We start from the raw sequence: 14,128 nt of genomic DNA, 5'->3' as shown, positions 1-14,128 counted from the left end.
CTCAAACCTCTTCATCAAGTTTGCGGACGACACAACTGTTGTGGGTCTCATCAGTAACGGGGATGAGACAAACTACCGGAGTGAGGTGAACCGCTTGGCCTTGTGGTGCACACACAACAATCTCTCTCTGAACGTTGAGAAGACCAAAGAGATTGTTGTGGACTTCAGGAAAGTACACCCCCAACATGCTCCTCTGACCATCAACGGTGCTGCTGTGGAGAGGGTGAGCAGCACTAAATTCTTGGGTGTACACATCTCAGAGGACCTCTCCTGGACCAACAACACAACAGCACTGACCAAGAAAGCCCATCAACGCCTCTACTTCCTCCGCAAGCTGAGAAGAGCTAGAGCCCCGGCCCCCATCATGCAGACCTTCTACAGAGGTACTGTGGAAAGCATCCTGTCCAGCTCTATCACTGTGTGGTACGGCTCCTGCACCGCGTCCTGCCGCAAGACCCTCCAGCGCATTGTGAGAACAGCTGAGAAGATCATCGGTGCCCCTCTCCCCTCCCTCTACGACATCTACTGCACCCGCCTCACCCGCAAAGCTCTCGGCATCGCTGGTGACCCCACCCACCCGTCACACAGCCTCTTCAGTCTGCTGCCTTCAGGGAGGAGACTGCGGAGTCTCAGCGCCAGGACCAGCAGACTGAAGGACAGCTTCTTCCACCAGGCTGTCAGGATGTTGAACTCTCTCCCTGCCCTGCCCACAAAACCTCCAGACTCTGAACTGTTCATGGACACTTAACTCCCAGTATATAAGCTAAACCCCAGTATATAAGCTAAACCTGCACAACTGCCATGCCATTTGCACTACAGTATTCATTTTGCACTATCTGGTTTTCTTTACCCAATATGTTGCTGCTACTTGTGCCTTTTTCATTATTTATATTTTCTTGCTTTTATTCCTTTTATATAGCATAATATAGTTTCTTATATATTGTATAGCAAAGCAGAGACATTTTCTTTTACTTAAAAGATGTATGTTAAATGTTTATTGTCTGCACCTTGGGTCTGTGTGAAAAGCAATTTCGATCCTCTGTATGTCTTCTACATACTGCAGAATTGACAAATAAAGTGACTTTGACTTGACTTTGACTACCCATTCACTTTGTCACAGACAACAACGAAAAAGGTCTCCAATTTTGTTTACAGGATGTCCTCATAAGTGATATATTGGTTTCCTTAGAAAGACTACCTCTTATGAACTTGCATTTTATGAATTAATTTAAATTGAAAGAATTCTTTGGAATACATTGGATCAAATGGATTATGATTTGGTGTTTTAGAAAACATTGAAATGAATTAATCAGGACTGTTCATCGCAAAGTAAATATACATTTTAAAAAAATTAAAAACATTTTTTTCTCACTATTCTGTCAAAAAACACAATAAATCTTTGGTGATGCAGAAAACGTGCAACAAAAATGCTCTAAACATGAGTAACACACTGGGAAACTATCATCGTCTATATGTGCCATCCTCCAGACTCATGCGGACCCTCTCTGATGACCCGCTCTCTCAGAGGTTTGCCGCCGTCATAAACATGCGTGACTTTTGTCTCGTAGTTCTGCACGAGATCTCGTGTCTTCCAGCGCAGCTCTTCTCGCCGCACCACCAACTTGTCACCAAAGATGGCGATTTGCTGAGTGCTCATGGATACACATATTTCTCGGCTAGTTGTTATCTTACCCGAAACGCCAACTTTAGAAACAAATTAACTGCAAGCGAGCAATTATTTCTCTGTCTGAAGCACACCTGACACAGCGTCAGTCATCGTTACCATGCAGATCACGCTTAAAACACTGCAGCAGCAGACTATTCAAATTGAGATAGACCCCGAACAAACGGTGAGTGGCTATCAGCTAACTCTAGCTAACGGTGCTAGCTGCGGTACTTGTGTTTTAACTTTGGTTAGAAAACCGACAACCCCACGTCATATTTCCAGTTAAAGAATAAGCCATGTCGTTTCAACAAAAAGGTTTCAATTTGCTGCAAATTTACAACCTTTATTAAATTAACTTAAAAACGCGGCACCGTTTGATATGTTTCGAGCTAGCGTTAGCAAGCTAATGTTGCTAGCGTTAGCTAGGCAGCCCATTAACAAAGTCATAGTGACGCAACCGTAAACCAGTTTAACCATTACCTCAAGTTTTTGGCGCGGGTATTTTGGCCACTACTGATATTCATTTATACCTGATTTTGTTTAGTTTATGATCCTACAACTTCTGCAATTAACTCAGGCTCCCCACCATGCGTATGGCATGAATGTTAGGAATGCTAATGCCTATGACACTGCTAATTACGATTAGCTTAAATGGTACCTTACCGAGAAACAGGTTCACTTTAACATGCTCTCATCTGAAAGGTCCATAATATGAGGTAAAAGATAATTAAGCGATGGTTTGTTTATTCTGTCATTGAACTAATATTTACACTCTTATGGTAACATTTGGGAGAGACTCAATACTTTAGCCATCACTGTTGGGGAAACTGGATCTATAACAAACTTTAGACATTATTCTTAGTCAGTTACCTTAAAAAGTTAGTCACGATGCCTACCTGCCTTGCACTGATGTGTAAATGATTGGATCTTACAGAGTACTGCAGACAGTTCATTATAGAAATAAGTGTTTAGAGGTGCTTGACAGTGGTCTTGAATTGTGCTTCTTCTCTTCTTTATCAGGTCAAGGCCTTGAAAGAGAAGATAGAAGCTGAACGAGGAAAAGACAACTTTCCTGTTTCAGGGCAGAAGCTGATATATGCTGGAAAAATCTTGCAAGATGACACACCAATTAAGGACTACAAAATTGATGAGAAGAATTTCGTTGTCGTGATGGTGTCCAAGGTGAGATGAGATGTTCTTGCATTGCTCATAACGTCAGGGCCTGGTCGTTCAAAAGATTTAATCCGGATAAAAGTTATCCATATTAGCTCTAGTCTTAAAAACGGGTTGGAAAACAAAAAAGGATTCTGTAATCCGAATAGATCACATAATCTAATTTTGGTTTTTATCTGCATCAAACCTTCAGTTTGTGTTCTTCAAAACTTTGGGACACATTTGATCCAAAAAAGCTGGATTATTCTGATCCCAGGAGAAGGTTGAATTCAGTGTGGATTCCACAAGTAAAATGTAACGAAACTAACTTAAAACTGTTCAAATAATATATTGTACCATGTAATGTTTATATACACATTCAGTTCTACTTTGCAATTGGTTTGTTCAGCCGTTACAAAGACAAATTAGATGGAGGGAGACGGCGGATCCTCCCTGGGAGAGCCAGTTGTCAGGGCAACAGGACCACAGAGTCTCAAACAGTTCTTTACCAACCAAACATCATGATGATGCATACTAGTTGCTTATACACAAGAAACTAAAGAAGCAGAAGTGCAGATTCGTCTAGCACAGGAACAAATCACTCCAGCTGAAGCACAGCAAACCAAAGCCAGGCTTGAGATCCATCTTCTAAAAGCGCAGCTTCACAACGAATGAAGAGTTTTAAATGTACTTTAACTATTGGACATTTATCATTTGTTGTATTTACAATACATACAATTATAAGCATATTTGTGAAAAATAGTTTAATTTTTAATAGTTCAGATGACTGTTAAAAGAAAACAAATGTTTGTGTGTGTGTTATCTTCATATATCTTATATTCTAATATTTAGTCCCACTTAAAGCATTTTTTGTCTGGATTTGGTAATCCTGGAAAGTCTGTGTTTGGATCAGAAATTCACTGTTGCTTTGAACAACAGAGATGCAGTACGTGATCGTCCATCGTGAAAAATGGGATCGCTTTTATCTGGATTATATCTTTTGAGCAACCGGGTCCAGGTTTATAGTGTTGTTCTGCTTTTATTAGCAGTCAGATTCTAAAACAGTAGTTTTAAGGCTTGTTAGAGCTGGTAATAATAGTCAAATCTGAATCTAACATCCTTTGTTTTTTCTTTTAAACAGGCAAAGCCTACAGCTGCAGCCTCGCCACCTGTTTCAGAAGCACCAAAGCCCCCCGTACAGGACTCTGGCTCCACATCAACACCAACCCCAGCTTCAAACCCTGCTCCCACCCCAGCTCCAGCAGCTGTCCCCAATCCTCCCTCCGAGGAGGCCAAACCGGAGCCAAGTGCCGCAGCCACAGAACCACAACAACCAGCCAGGTACAACCTGTTCTTAAAAGACTAAATTATTTAACGAGTGGATGAATAGTACAGAAATCTGAAGCAAACTTAATTTAATGATATTCCTCAGTAATAGAACAGAACTTTATTTGTCATTGCAACACAAAGTGCAACCAAATTACTACACATGGGGGGATTTGTGTGTCTATTTGAAAGATTATTAAAAACTACAAAGCTGAGGCCCTGTTTACACCACAACGCTGAGACAGTAAAACGCAAAAGTTTTGTTGCGTACTGGCTTCTTGTTTACACGGTAGCCGCTTTGGGTGGATAAAACTGCAAAGACGACGAACTCCAGAGTGAAATGCAAGGCGAGTCCTGTCATTGTAAACTGAAAGTGGAATCGATGACGTAGTTCACGTCATCCTGCACTTGTGCACTCAGACCCTGCTTAATCCGCAAAAAGCAAAACACAGTGGCGGACCTCAGAGTCATGTTTGTGTCGCTACATCTTCTTTATTTGGTCTGTTGAAGCGAAACCTGTTTCTGGTAGAGTATTTATGGCGTCAGCCACGGTGCAGATGTTACACGCGGTAGGCATGCAGCGCTCCTGTTGTCGTCGTCCCACTAGAGGCTGGCACGTGTACTACATCGTTTCCTCCTGCAGTTTTTATTCCACTGCTGTGTAAAAAAAAATTTTTCTCCAAAAAGGCAAAGGTGAAATATTTGCGTTGTGCATGGAAGCAGTGTCGCGTAAATAACTGAATTTCATGAAATTTTGCTTGAAGTATTATGAAGAGGGGGAAACAAAGCAAAGACAAATTGCCGTGTTTACTTGATGCTAAAACCAACCAAATTATTGATAGTTGGGCCAAAACCTGAAATTTAAAATGCATTTAAACAGGTTTGTCGGACTGAAATATTAAATAAAAAATCTTAAAGCTGGGTTAACATTTCCACATTTCCAGATGATACTGATGGGTATGAGTTTACTCCTGCATGTGATGTAACTTGCCCTTAGACAACTTGGCTTTGATGCTTTGTGCTTCCTCAACCTTTCTAATCCTGGGCTTTGCACAAGAAATGATGGACGACGCTGGTACACGAAAGATAAAGAAGCAGCTGGTAATGATGAACAAATGTAAGGGATTATGTGCTTTTGTTTGTAAAAACTGTAAGATGTAACAAGCTTCAGCTCGTTACGGTGACAGTTTGCTGGCTGATAAATTCCTGGCCAGTTGTTTTGGTCTATGACGTAACGGGTCAACCAGAGGAAGCCCATTACTAACAAGCTGAAAGGAGACAAATCAAAGTTGGGGCATCACACAAACTTAAGACAATAACTCGATTGCCCTCCCGTTCATGTGTACTGGAATAAGCTCTGGCTCAGCTCAGGTATGCATGTGGAGTCTATTACTGACTTCGCTGCTTGCTGAACGGTACATCAGCTTTTCCCCACCTCATTAGTTTTACATATGACACAGTGTGTAACTAAGATGAATCTGTCCCAACATAAAAAGACCTTATCCTCATGTTTATGTGTGGTCATAACAACATTAACTATAATGTGAGGTGTTGTTTTACTGCTGTTTACCTGATACCTTCACCTCCTTGCTTCTTATTAGCAATTATTTGCATGTTAATCGATAAGCTAACAGCACCTTACACTGGTTGCTGCTTCATGCTAGCACCATGCTAAAGTGTCAGTAGACTCTGCAGAAATATTTCAGGGCCTTTCTTTATTGCTGCTGGATCTTCCTGCTCTAAGTAGCAGCACATTTGTTAAATGATGGGCACAAGAGAGCTGCTTTAGGATTGGGATGCCATGGGAGTTGACACAAATCCAGCTGGAGCAGGATTAAGAAAACCAGCTTCCACTGCAAAGCGGTCATCAGTGAATAAATTAGTTACTTGAGTGTTATTATAGTTAATAGTCTAATTGGTCACTTTTTATTTATTTTTTTTTACATAAAATGAATTTAAAGAGTTATACATCCGTGTCATGGGCGCGTTCACATTTTTTTGAGCCCCAGATTTTTTCAGTTTAGTCTAAAACAGTCATATAGTAAAATATATATGTAAATGTATTTTTGTACCTCTCTGTGTTGGCACATGGTTTGGATTCTAACCAGATTCAGACACTAAGTTAAATATTTCTGATTTAAATGGTTAAATGTCAGCATTATCTGCTGCCTGGCTCAACCCAGCATCTTTCACTTTGGATTCACAGATATTGTTTTATCATCTAATATTTGTCTGTTTTGTAGCTCCAGTGGTGGGAATCAGGGCCTGGATGCCTCCTCAGCGCTGGGTAGGTACTACATGCTGCTACATTTGGCATTACATGGTGTAGAGACGCTCTGGGCACCTGGTTAGATGTTGTCTTAATTGGTAATGGTACCGTTTCAGACAGTTATGACTGCAAATGCTTTGCTAATCTGTTTTATACACTCTGCCAACGGTTTTTACTCTTGTCAGTCAGGGACTTTACAAGCTGCTAAATTTAGGCCTGACAAAGAGGAGCCCTTCCTTGTTGTAGTGTCAGAGAGACTGATGGGGATTCCCATTTGGCCTAGTCATTTTGTGTTTAACCAGAAAGGAAGGGAGTAGAAGTTACTGCTGTTTTAGCTCATGTTCTAAGCATGTCTACAAGTTTTACTTCAGTTTCTGTTTGTGCTTGTTTTCAGTGACTGGAGCCGAGTATGAGGCGATGCTGACAGAGATCATGTCTATGGGATACGAGAGGGAGCGAGTGGTGGCAGCGCTACGGGCCAGTTTCAACAACCCCCACAGAGCTGTGGAGTACCTCCTCACTGTACGACACACACACATGCACTCGTACAGCTGTTATAGCAAAACTCTTTATGTCCTCTGAACTCACAGTTAGTCTGAAGGTCAGCCCTAATCCAGCAGACAGCGCAGAGTGGAGTTAGGAGACATCTTGTATCCATGGACGGACTGGCCATTGAGCTTACTGGGCACATTCCCAGTGGGTCGGTGGACTTTTTGCACCGACACAGTTAATTTATTGGTCTGACTTTTCCAAAAAACTCAGTAGATTGCTTCATTTTAAAACGATACCACACATCCCCATGAGGAGGTTTAGTTCCTCATCTTATTCACCTTTTCTGAGTTTGCTGGTACAATAATAAAGATTTTTAAACAGCATCTAACTTTCTGGGCATGAAGTTAAAACCTCAGACTCCAGCAGCTGCAAACTGGTCGTTGAGTCGGGTGTGTTTTCGTCACCCGTAATGTGACGTCTGCTGCAAACTGCAGCCTCATACATGATCAGAAATACTGATCAGCGTTTCTCTGAAACGCTTGGAATGAAAAGATGGACTAGCTTCCACCGTTGTGGTTTAGTGTTAAGGTTGTGATCCCACTATGTTCTCAGGAACAGGAATTTAGTGGTTGTGCGTATGATTGATCTTAACATTGTTGTGTTACCAGGGTATCCCCAGCAGCCCAGTCCAGGAGAGTAATCCACCAGCACAGGCCCCCACATCTGGACCCACAGAGGCCCCATCTCTAGCAGAAGGTTTGTGTCTCTGTCCCCCCCCCCCCACATGTAAAAAAAAATAACTGCTGGTGCCTCATTAACACTGCTGAATTTAAAATGCTCCCTACAAGGAAAAAAAGGTATAATAACCTGAGAGTTTAAAATATTTTGAAAGGTTAAAACGGACTCATCCAACTTATTTAATAAAATTCTGACTGCCCCTCCTCACTCGTCAGTTCATCTGTGACCCAAACGTTTCCACTGTGGACGTCATGTCCACACCCCACCCACTTAGAGAAGTGGATCAGCAACAAGACTCTGCAGCATCCGGTAAACCAGCTGGGCCCAGAAAGCAGCTGGGTTTTAGTCTTTCTGTTTGTGTGTCAGGAAACGGCCTTGTACTGAAAAGATGATTCAGTTTAGAAAGAAAACGCTCATGAATCACCCCAGCAGGGCTGCCATGAGTTTGTACTGAGGCACAAAGTCCTCGCAAGGCTTCATATCCTCTAACATCAGCTACGACACGTCGTGTAAATCACATAAAGAACATCAGACTGTTTAGTTTTTAATAAAAGACCTTAGTATTAGCCTGTTCAGAGGGAAGGGAACCTGAAATTACTTCTGTTGTAATAGTGAAGACGGATCCGAGGCGATAAGACACTAAAACCAGGAGCGACGACCAGAGAAAGACTCGTCTGCCTGAAGACGACTCAGGATGAAATCTGCTGACTTCCTACTGCAGATCAGATAATTAACTGCTTTCCTGCAGCTGTCTGGTTTCTAGAAGGACACGGATCAACCCTCTGATAGGTTTGTTTACCAACCTGATGGCAGAGTCTCTGGGAGTTTGTGTCTTCATCTGAACTGTTCAGCAACTTTTCCTAGAAAAAATGTTATTTAGAGGAAAAACTGGATAAACATAAGATCAACCTCAGTTTTTATTTCATGTTTAAACTTTTTTAGTGGCTGCTGTGGTCGATTTTTCTAAAGAAAGCTTTAAAGGTTTAATGGGCTGCTGATGGTTGGAAAATGTCTCCAAACAGCCGGCTGGATGAGCTAGGATGGAACATTTCCTGTTTCTGTTCATGTAAAATCCAGAGAATACAGAGTGGGTGTGAATTCTGATGGTTGGCGGCAACGCTCTGCAACAAGCGTTATTTTTACCATCGTCTGTTGAGAGATCAGGTTTCTGTATAATAGGATAAAAAGTAATGGGTGTGATTTCCATCCAGTTTTTTGTTGGGACATGTTTTTACTCTGAAGAAACTTTTTTTTTTTAACTGTATTATTTCTGTTCTGTCCAGGAGAAAACCCACTTGCATTCCTGCGTACTCAGCCCCAGTTCCTGCACATGAGACAGGCCATCCAGCAGAACCCGGCTCTGCTACCTGCTCTGCTCCAGCAGCTCGGCAGGGAGAACCCTCAACTTCTACAGGTAACCATTAGCTTCTACAGGTAACCCTCAACTTCTACAGGTAACCCTCAGCTTCTACAGGTAACCATTAGCTTCTACAGGTAACCATTAGCTTCTACAGGTAACCATTAGCTTCTACAGGTAACCCTCAACTTCTACAGGTAACCCTCAGCTTCTACAGGTAACCATTAGCTTCTACAGGTAACCATTAGCTTCTACAGGTAACCATTAGCTTCTACAGGTAACCCTCAACTTCTACAGGTAACCATTAGCTTCTACAGGTAACCATTAGCTTTAACAGGTAACCATTAGCTTTAACAGGTAACCATTAGCTTCTACAGGTAACCATTAGCTTCTACAGGTAACCCTCAGCTTCTGCAGGTAACCCTCAACTTCTACAGGTAACCAATAGCTTCTACAGGTAACCATTAGCTTCTACAGGTAACCCTCAACTTCTATAGATAACCATTAGCTTCTACAGGTAACCATTAGCTTCTACAAGTAACCATTAGCTTCTACAAGTAACCCTCAACTTCTATAGATAACAATTAGCTTCTACAGGTAACCATTAGCTTCTACAAGTAACCATTAGCTTCTACAAGTAACCATTAGCTTCTACAGGTAACCCTCAACTTCTACATGTAACCATTAGCTTCTACATGTAACCATTAGCTTCTACAGGTAACCATTAGCTTCTACAGGTAACCATTAGCTTCTTCAGGTAACCATTAGCTTCTACAGGTAACCATTAGCTTCTACAGGTAACCATTAGCTTCTACAAGTAACCCTCAACTTCTATAGATAACCATTAGCTTCTACAGGTAACCATTAGCTTCTACAAGTAACCATTAGCTTCTACAAGTAACCATTAGCTTCTACAGGTAACCCTGTGGGTTCATGTCTGATTTTTTTAAGGTGCAATGTGTAAAAAAAGTTAATGGCAGAAATGTAATTTATCATTAAAACAGTGTTTTTATTTTCTTAAAATGAACCATTTATATTTACTGTCTGGGGTCCACTTAAGCCCCGTTTTCCACACATGGGTTCTGGTCGGTATGATCCGGGTTGGTTGGCATCTTTTTGCGTTTCCACAGGAAGAAACTGGGAATGGTGCCAGAATATCCGACCTGGTAAGATTGGAATCCTTTACAGTAGAGTCTCAATCTTACCAGTCCAACCCAAAAGGGTGGCGCTTGACCACTTCCTATCATGATCACTTCCATTGTGACTCTGCCGAAAGAACAAAGCTTCAGCATCCCCCTGTTTAAATAGACAGTGAATTTTCTTTTTTTTTAAGCCACAAACCAAGAAGAAAGAACTGAAACTGCTGGATGTGTCCATTCCTTAGTTTCTATGTTGCCTTTTTCTTCTTTATAACTCGAGGAAATCATCGCACCTGCGTACGGTTGGCTGTGGAAATGCAACAGGGATCAGGATTTCCCAAGCCAAACTGTCCCTTACCGACCCAGACCCACTGGTGAAAACAGGGCTTTACGTGGCAGCTGCCATATTTGTGCCACCATTTTTGCTACAGCGTCTCAGAATGGACATAACTGTGTGTGTGAAGTGAGAACCCACTTGGGTTTTTAAAGCTGCAGAACCAGCCTTGTTTGAAAGGTGCTGGAGCACCGTTTGGGATAGGTAACCCCTAAAATGACCATAGAAGAAGACCGTACACATGAACACATGTTGAAGTAGTTACCTGTAGTACAGTAATCACTGCACCTGAGGCCACTGGATCCACTCACAGTTTAAAACATGTTTGTCTGGCAGAATTTTGGCCACTGACGGCCACCATCCATTCACAACTGTGCTTGGTATTTGAAGTCGTTGCTATGCCCATCTTCACCACTAGATGTCAGTAATTCTTACTGTATTTACTGGACAGAAGCAACATAATTCCTTCACATTTCTGTCGCATCCTTGTCGGCTGCTGTAAAACCGTGAAGCTTCTGCTCATCCACATAACTCAAAATTATGTATTTAAGAATATAAACTAGGGCTGGACAGTAAATCGGTTTTAATAGGTACAGTAACCTGCAAAACGTGGAGAAAAAAAACATTATTTTTGTGTAGAATCCCAATAAAGATGCTTTTGGGTTTAAGGAGTTAAAGTGTCATTTTTATCCCGAGCTCCAATCGTGACAACCCGTTGGTTTGTGTTTGTATCCTCCAGCAAATCAGTCAGCATCAGGAGCTGTTCATCCAGATGCTCAATGAGCCGGTGGGAGAGGGGGGAGACGCCCCGGAGGTCGGCGAGATGGGGGCGGCGGGAGAAGAAGGAGCGCCTGTCAACTACATCCAAGTTACACCTCAGGAGAAGGAAGCCATAGAAAGGGTGAGTCTGCAAAGATGCAGCATCTAGAATTGGTGATTTACTTTTTGGGTGTTTTTAAAGATGTCTCTTCTCGCCCCCCCCAACAGTTAAAAGCCTTGGGTTTCCCTGAGGCCCTGGTCATCCAGGCCTACTTCGCCTGCGAGAAGAACGAAAACCTGGCGGCCAACTTTCTCCTCAACCAGGGACTGGAAGACGACTGAACGGGAGCAGAGCGCCACCTCCCTGCTCCTCCCTCCCTACCTCCCCCCCCTCCCCCAGCTCAGCATAAAGACTGCACCCCCACATTTTACTGTACAGCTACCAACCTCAGCTCAACCCAACAGGAGGAGGGAACCGGGGGGAAGGGGGTGGAGGGAGAGCCGTTTGGGAGGGACAAAGAGGGGAGGGCGGGTTTAAAAGTACACAAAGTCGGGAGGCTGTGTGGAGGAAGGTCGGCGGTGTGGGGGGGTGAAAAAGTGGAAGAATGATAAAATCCACGTGAATTCCAATGGAATGTGTGGGGTTCGTTTAGGGAGATCTATCATCTGATTTTAGACGCGCTTTGTGAACGTTAGGGAGGACGAGGTGGGGGGTGGGGGGGAGAGCGTGTGCGTGTGTGAGTACATGTCCGTGTATGCCTGAGCAAAGATGGATGCAACACAGTTAAAAGCTGAAGAAGTAATCGATCCGGCGTTGTCTAAGTTCGTTCATGCTGTAGCTCTGTTGTTGGTAAGCAGGTCAGCCGTGTGTGCGTTTAGCTACTTGCGTGTACACCTGTGTGAAGCGTGAAGAGGCGGACCGGACCGTGCTGACTTTACGTGACATTAACGGATCAAAACTCAAAACGGGAGCTAAATCTGCCCTGGCTGCACAGATCTCTGCTAATCAGTCATCAGTGCAAACTGCCAGTTCTGCTTCTACAGACATGGATCTTTTTAGATGTTAGAAACCCGACACAATCTCCACTAAACTCCTGGACCGGCTGATCATCTGTACTGATGATCAGCTTTTATTTAATATTCTGGTAAATTCTGGTTCCTGCTCCAAACCAAAACATTGCTTTTCTTCTCATCTTGTATTTGGCCTCTGGTGCGTGAGAATATAAGTCATCTAAATCTTTCAGAGCATCACGCTGAACAGCTTGAATCACAGCAATCTGGATGGTTTTGAGCTTTACCAGCATTAACTGGTCTGAAAAGAAGCAGAAACAGGCAGCCTCAAGCTATTTAAAATCAGACCAAACTGGCAGCATCAGGGTGTTAAAGTTTAGATTATTTCTCCTCTGTGCAGTGGGCGGGGCTAGAAGTGTGGCGCATGCTCCTTCTGTAATCTGATTGGCCAGCCAGTGAAAACAGCTTGAAATGGTCACCCCGGTCCGGTCCAGACTGTTGGATGCCAGTTTGATGTGTTTGGATGGAGAAGGCACCCGTACACAAAGCTGCAACCAAGGTGGAGCTGATCTGATCCACCATCATCATCAACCCCAGTGTTTCTGCATACGAGTTAATTATCAACCATAAATGAGTGCATTATGAAGCTGATAACCGGCCTGGGCTTTGTTCTTCAGTTAAGTCAGAGATAATTTCGTCTCTGTATCTGATCATGATCCTGCAATCAGCAAAGCTGCATTTCTGCAGCTTTAATTGAAAACAAAAACATTTGCATGCGTACGTGAAATGATGGGTCTAACATGACCGACTGGGTCATGCAGACGTGGAGAACAAGGCCCGGGTTGATCACGGTGCCATGAAGAGACGATGACTGGTGAAGATAAAGTGCATTGTCATTCTGTATGTGTGATGGCAGTTTTTGCTGCTGGTTGTCCTACAGCATCAACATGATCTTAGACTATGCTGTGCTACATTAAATATCAGCAGTCTTTCAGGCCTCTGACTCTGTGCCTTAATAACAGCATCGTGTTAGAAACCTGACCGAGAGCCCGGCCCTCTAGTGGCAGGAAGTAAGAAGAAACATGTTTCAGTCACAGGTAAAACATGTCAAACCAACATGCATGAATCATCTAAAGAAATGAAAAAGATCTTAGTTTAAATGTCCAGAACTTATGAGTACAGCTTGTAGAAACTGGCCACGTTATCAGGACCACCTCGCTAGTACTGGTTCAGATCCTTTTTTTTTTTTCCATGATTCCATGATGAGAATCTCCTGTTCCACCACATCCCAGAGCACGGCGTCCATGAAGGTTTGACTCTGCAGAGCCTGTGTGTGTGTTAAAATTAAGGGGCACACAGATGAGTTGTGTGGGAGTCTGAAAACACTTAAAAAAAAAAACAAAAAACAATGAATAAATGGGGTAGTCAAAATTTGCTACGCAGTGTTTTAAAACATGTCCGTAGTCAATAAAAAGCCACTTGCGAGACCAGATCTTGTGCATCCAGTTGGTTTTAGTTCATGTTCTGTGGTTTAATGAGGTCAGTGAGCTATGGTGGTGTAGTTCATGCTGATCCTGCTAACCTCAAATTCTTCATGCAGCGTTTCATTTATGAAACATGTCTGAGAAACACGAGTGTAGATGATTCGTCTTTAAAAAAAGTTATGCTAAATGTTGATTTTTTTTGTTTGAAGGCACGACTGCCAGAATTCATCACTCGTGGCAGGAAGCTAGCGAATAAAGCCAAGCACAGTTTCAGCACAGGACGGACATCTGACAGTCCCACACATCCCTCAGCAGCTCTAGATGGTCCACTGACCTTCTTTTATGTTTTCCTTAAAGGGAAACACGAACATTCGCTTCTGGACCCCGAGTGAAGCAGTTAA

General features: G+C 42.8%; 1 protein-coding gene across 1 annotated transcript; it reads left to right on the top strand.

Annotated features, from left to right (window-relative positions):
• The first annotated feature begins 1,587 nt into the window (after window positions 1-1,587).
• On the top strand, window positions 1,588-13,239 carry rad23aa (RAD23 homolog A, nucleotide excision repair protein a). Its single transcript, XM_041997017.1, has 9 exons — window positions 1,588-1,850; window positions 2,687-2,848; window positions 3,960-4,159; window positions 6,388-6,431; window positions 6,808-6,935; window positions 7,574-7,661; window positions 8,927-9,057; window positions 11,213-11,374; window positions 11,461-13,239. The coding sequence occupies exons 1-9, from the start codon at window positions 1,785-1,787 to the stop codon at window positions 11,572-11,574; spliced, it is 1,095 nt and encodes a 364-aa protein (XP_041852951.1). The 5' UTR covers window positions 1,588-1,784; the 3' UTR covers window positions 11,575-13,239.
• Window positions 13,240-14,128: the final 889 nt, after the last annotated feature.

Source organism: Melanotaenia boesemani, chromosome 2, assembly GCF_017639745.1.
Source record: "Melanotaenia boesemani isolate fMelBoe1 chromosome 2, fMelBoe1.pri, whole genome shotgun sequence".
NCBI classification, from domain to species: domain Eukaryota; kingdom Metazoa; phylum Chordata; class Actinopteri; order Atheriniformes; family Melanotaeniidae; genus Melanotaenia; species Melanotaenia boesemani.
The sequence above is the reverse complement of the archived record's forward strand: the minus strand, read 5'-3'. Positions and strand labels throughout refer to the sequence as shown.

What these genes read in the sequence shown, in the direction of transcription:
- rad23aa (XM_041997017.1), top strand. Translation starts at nt 1,785, where the DNA reads ATGCAGATCACGCTTAAAACACTGCAGCAGCAGACTATTCAAATTGAG. An exon ending in AGATAGACCCCGAACAAACG is followed by an intron (nt 1,851 to 2,686) that starts GTGAGTGGCTAT and finishes CTTCTTTATCAG; the next exon opens with GTCAAGGCCTTGAAAGAGAA. An exon ending in GAACCACAACAACCAGCCAG is followed by an intron (nt 4,160 to 6,387) that starts GTACAACCTGTT and finishes TCTGTTTTGTAG; the next exon opens with CTCCAGTGGTGGGAATCAGG.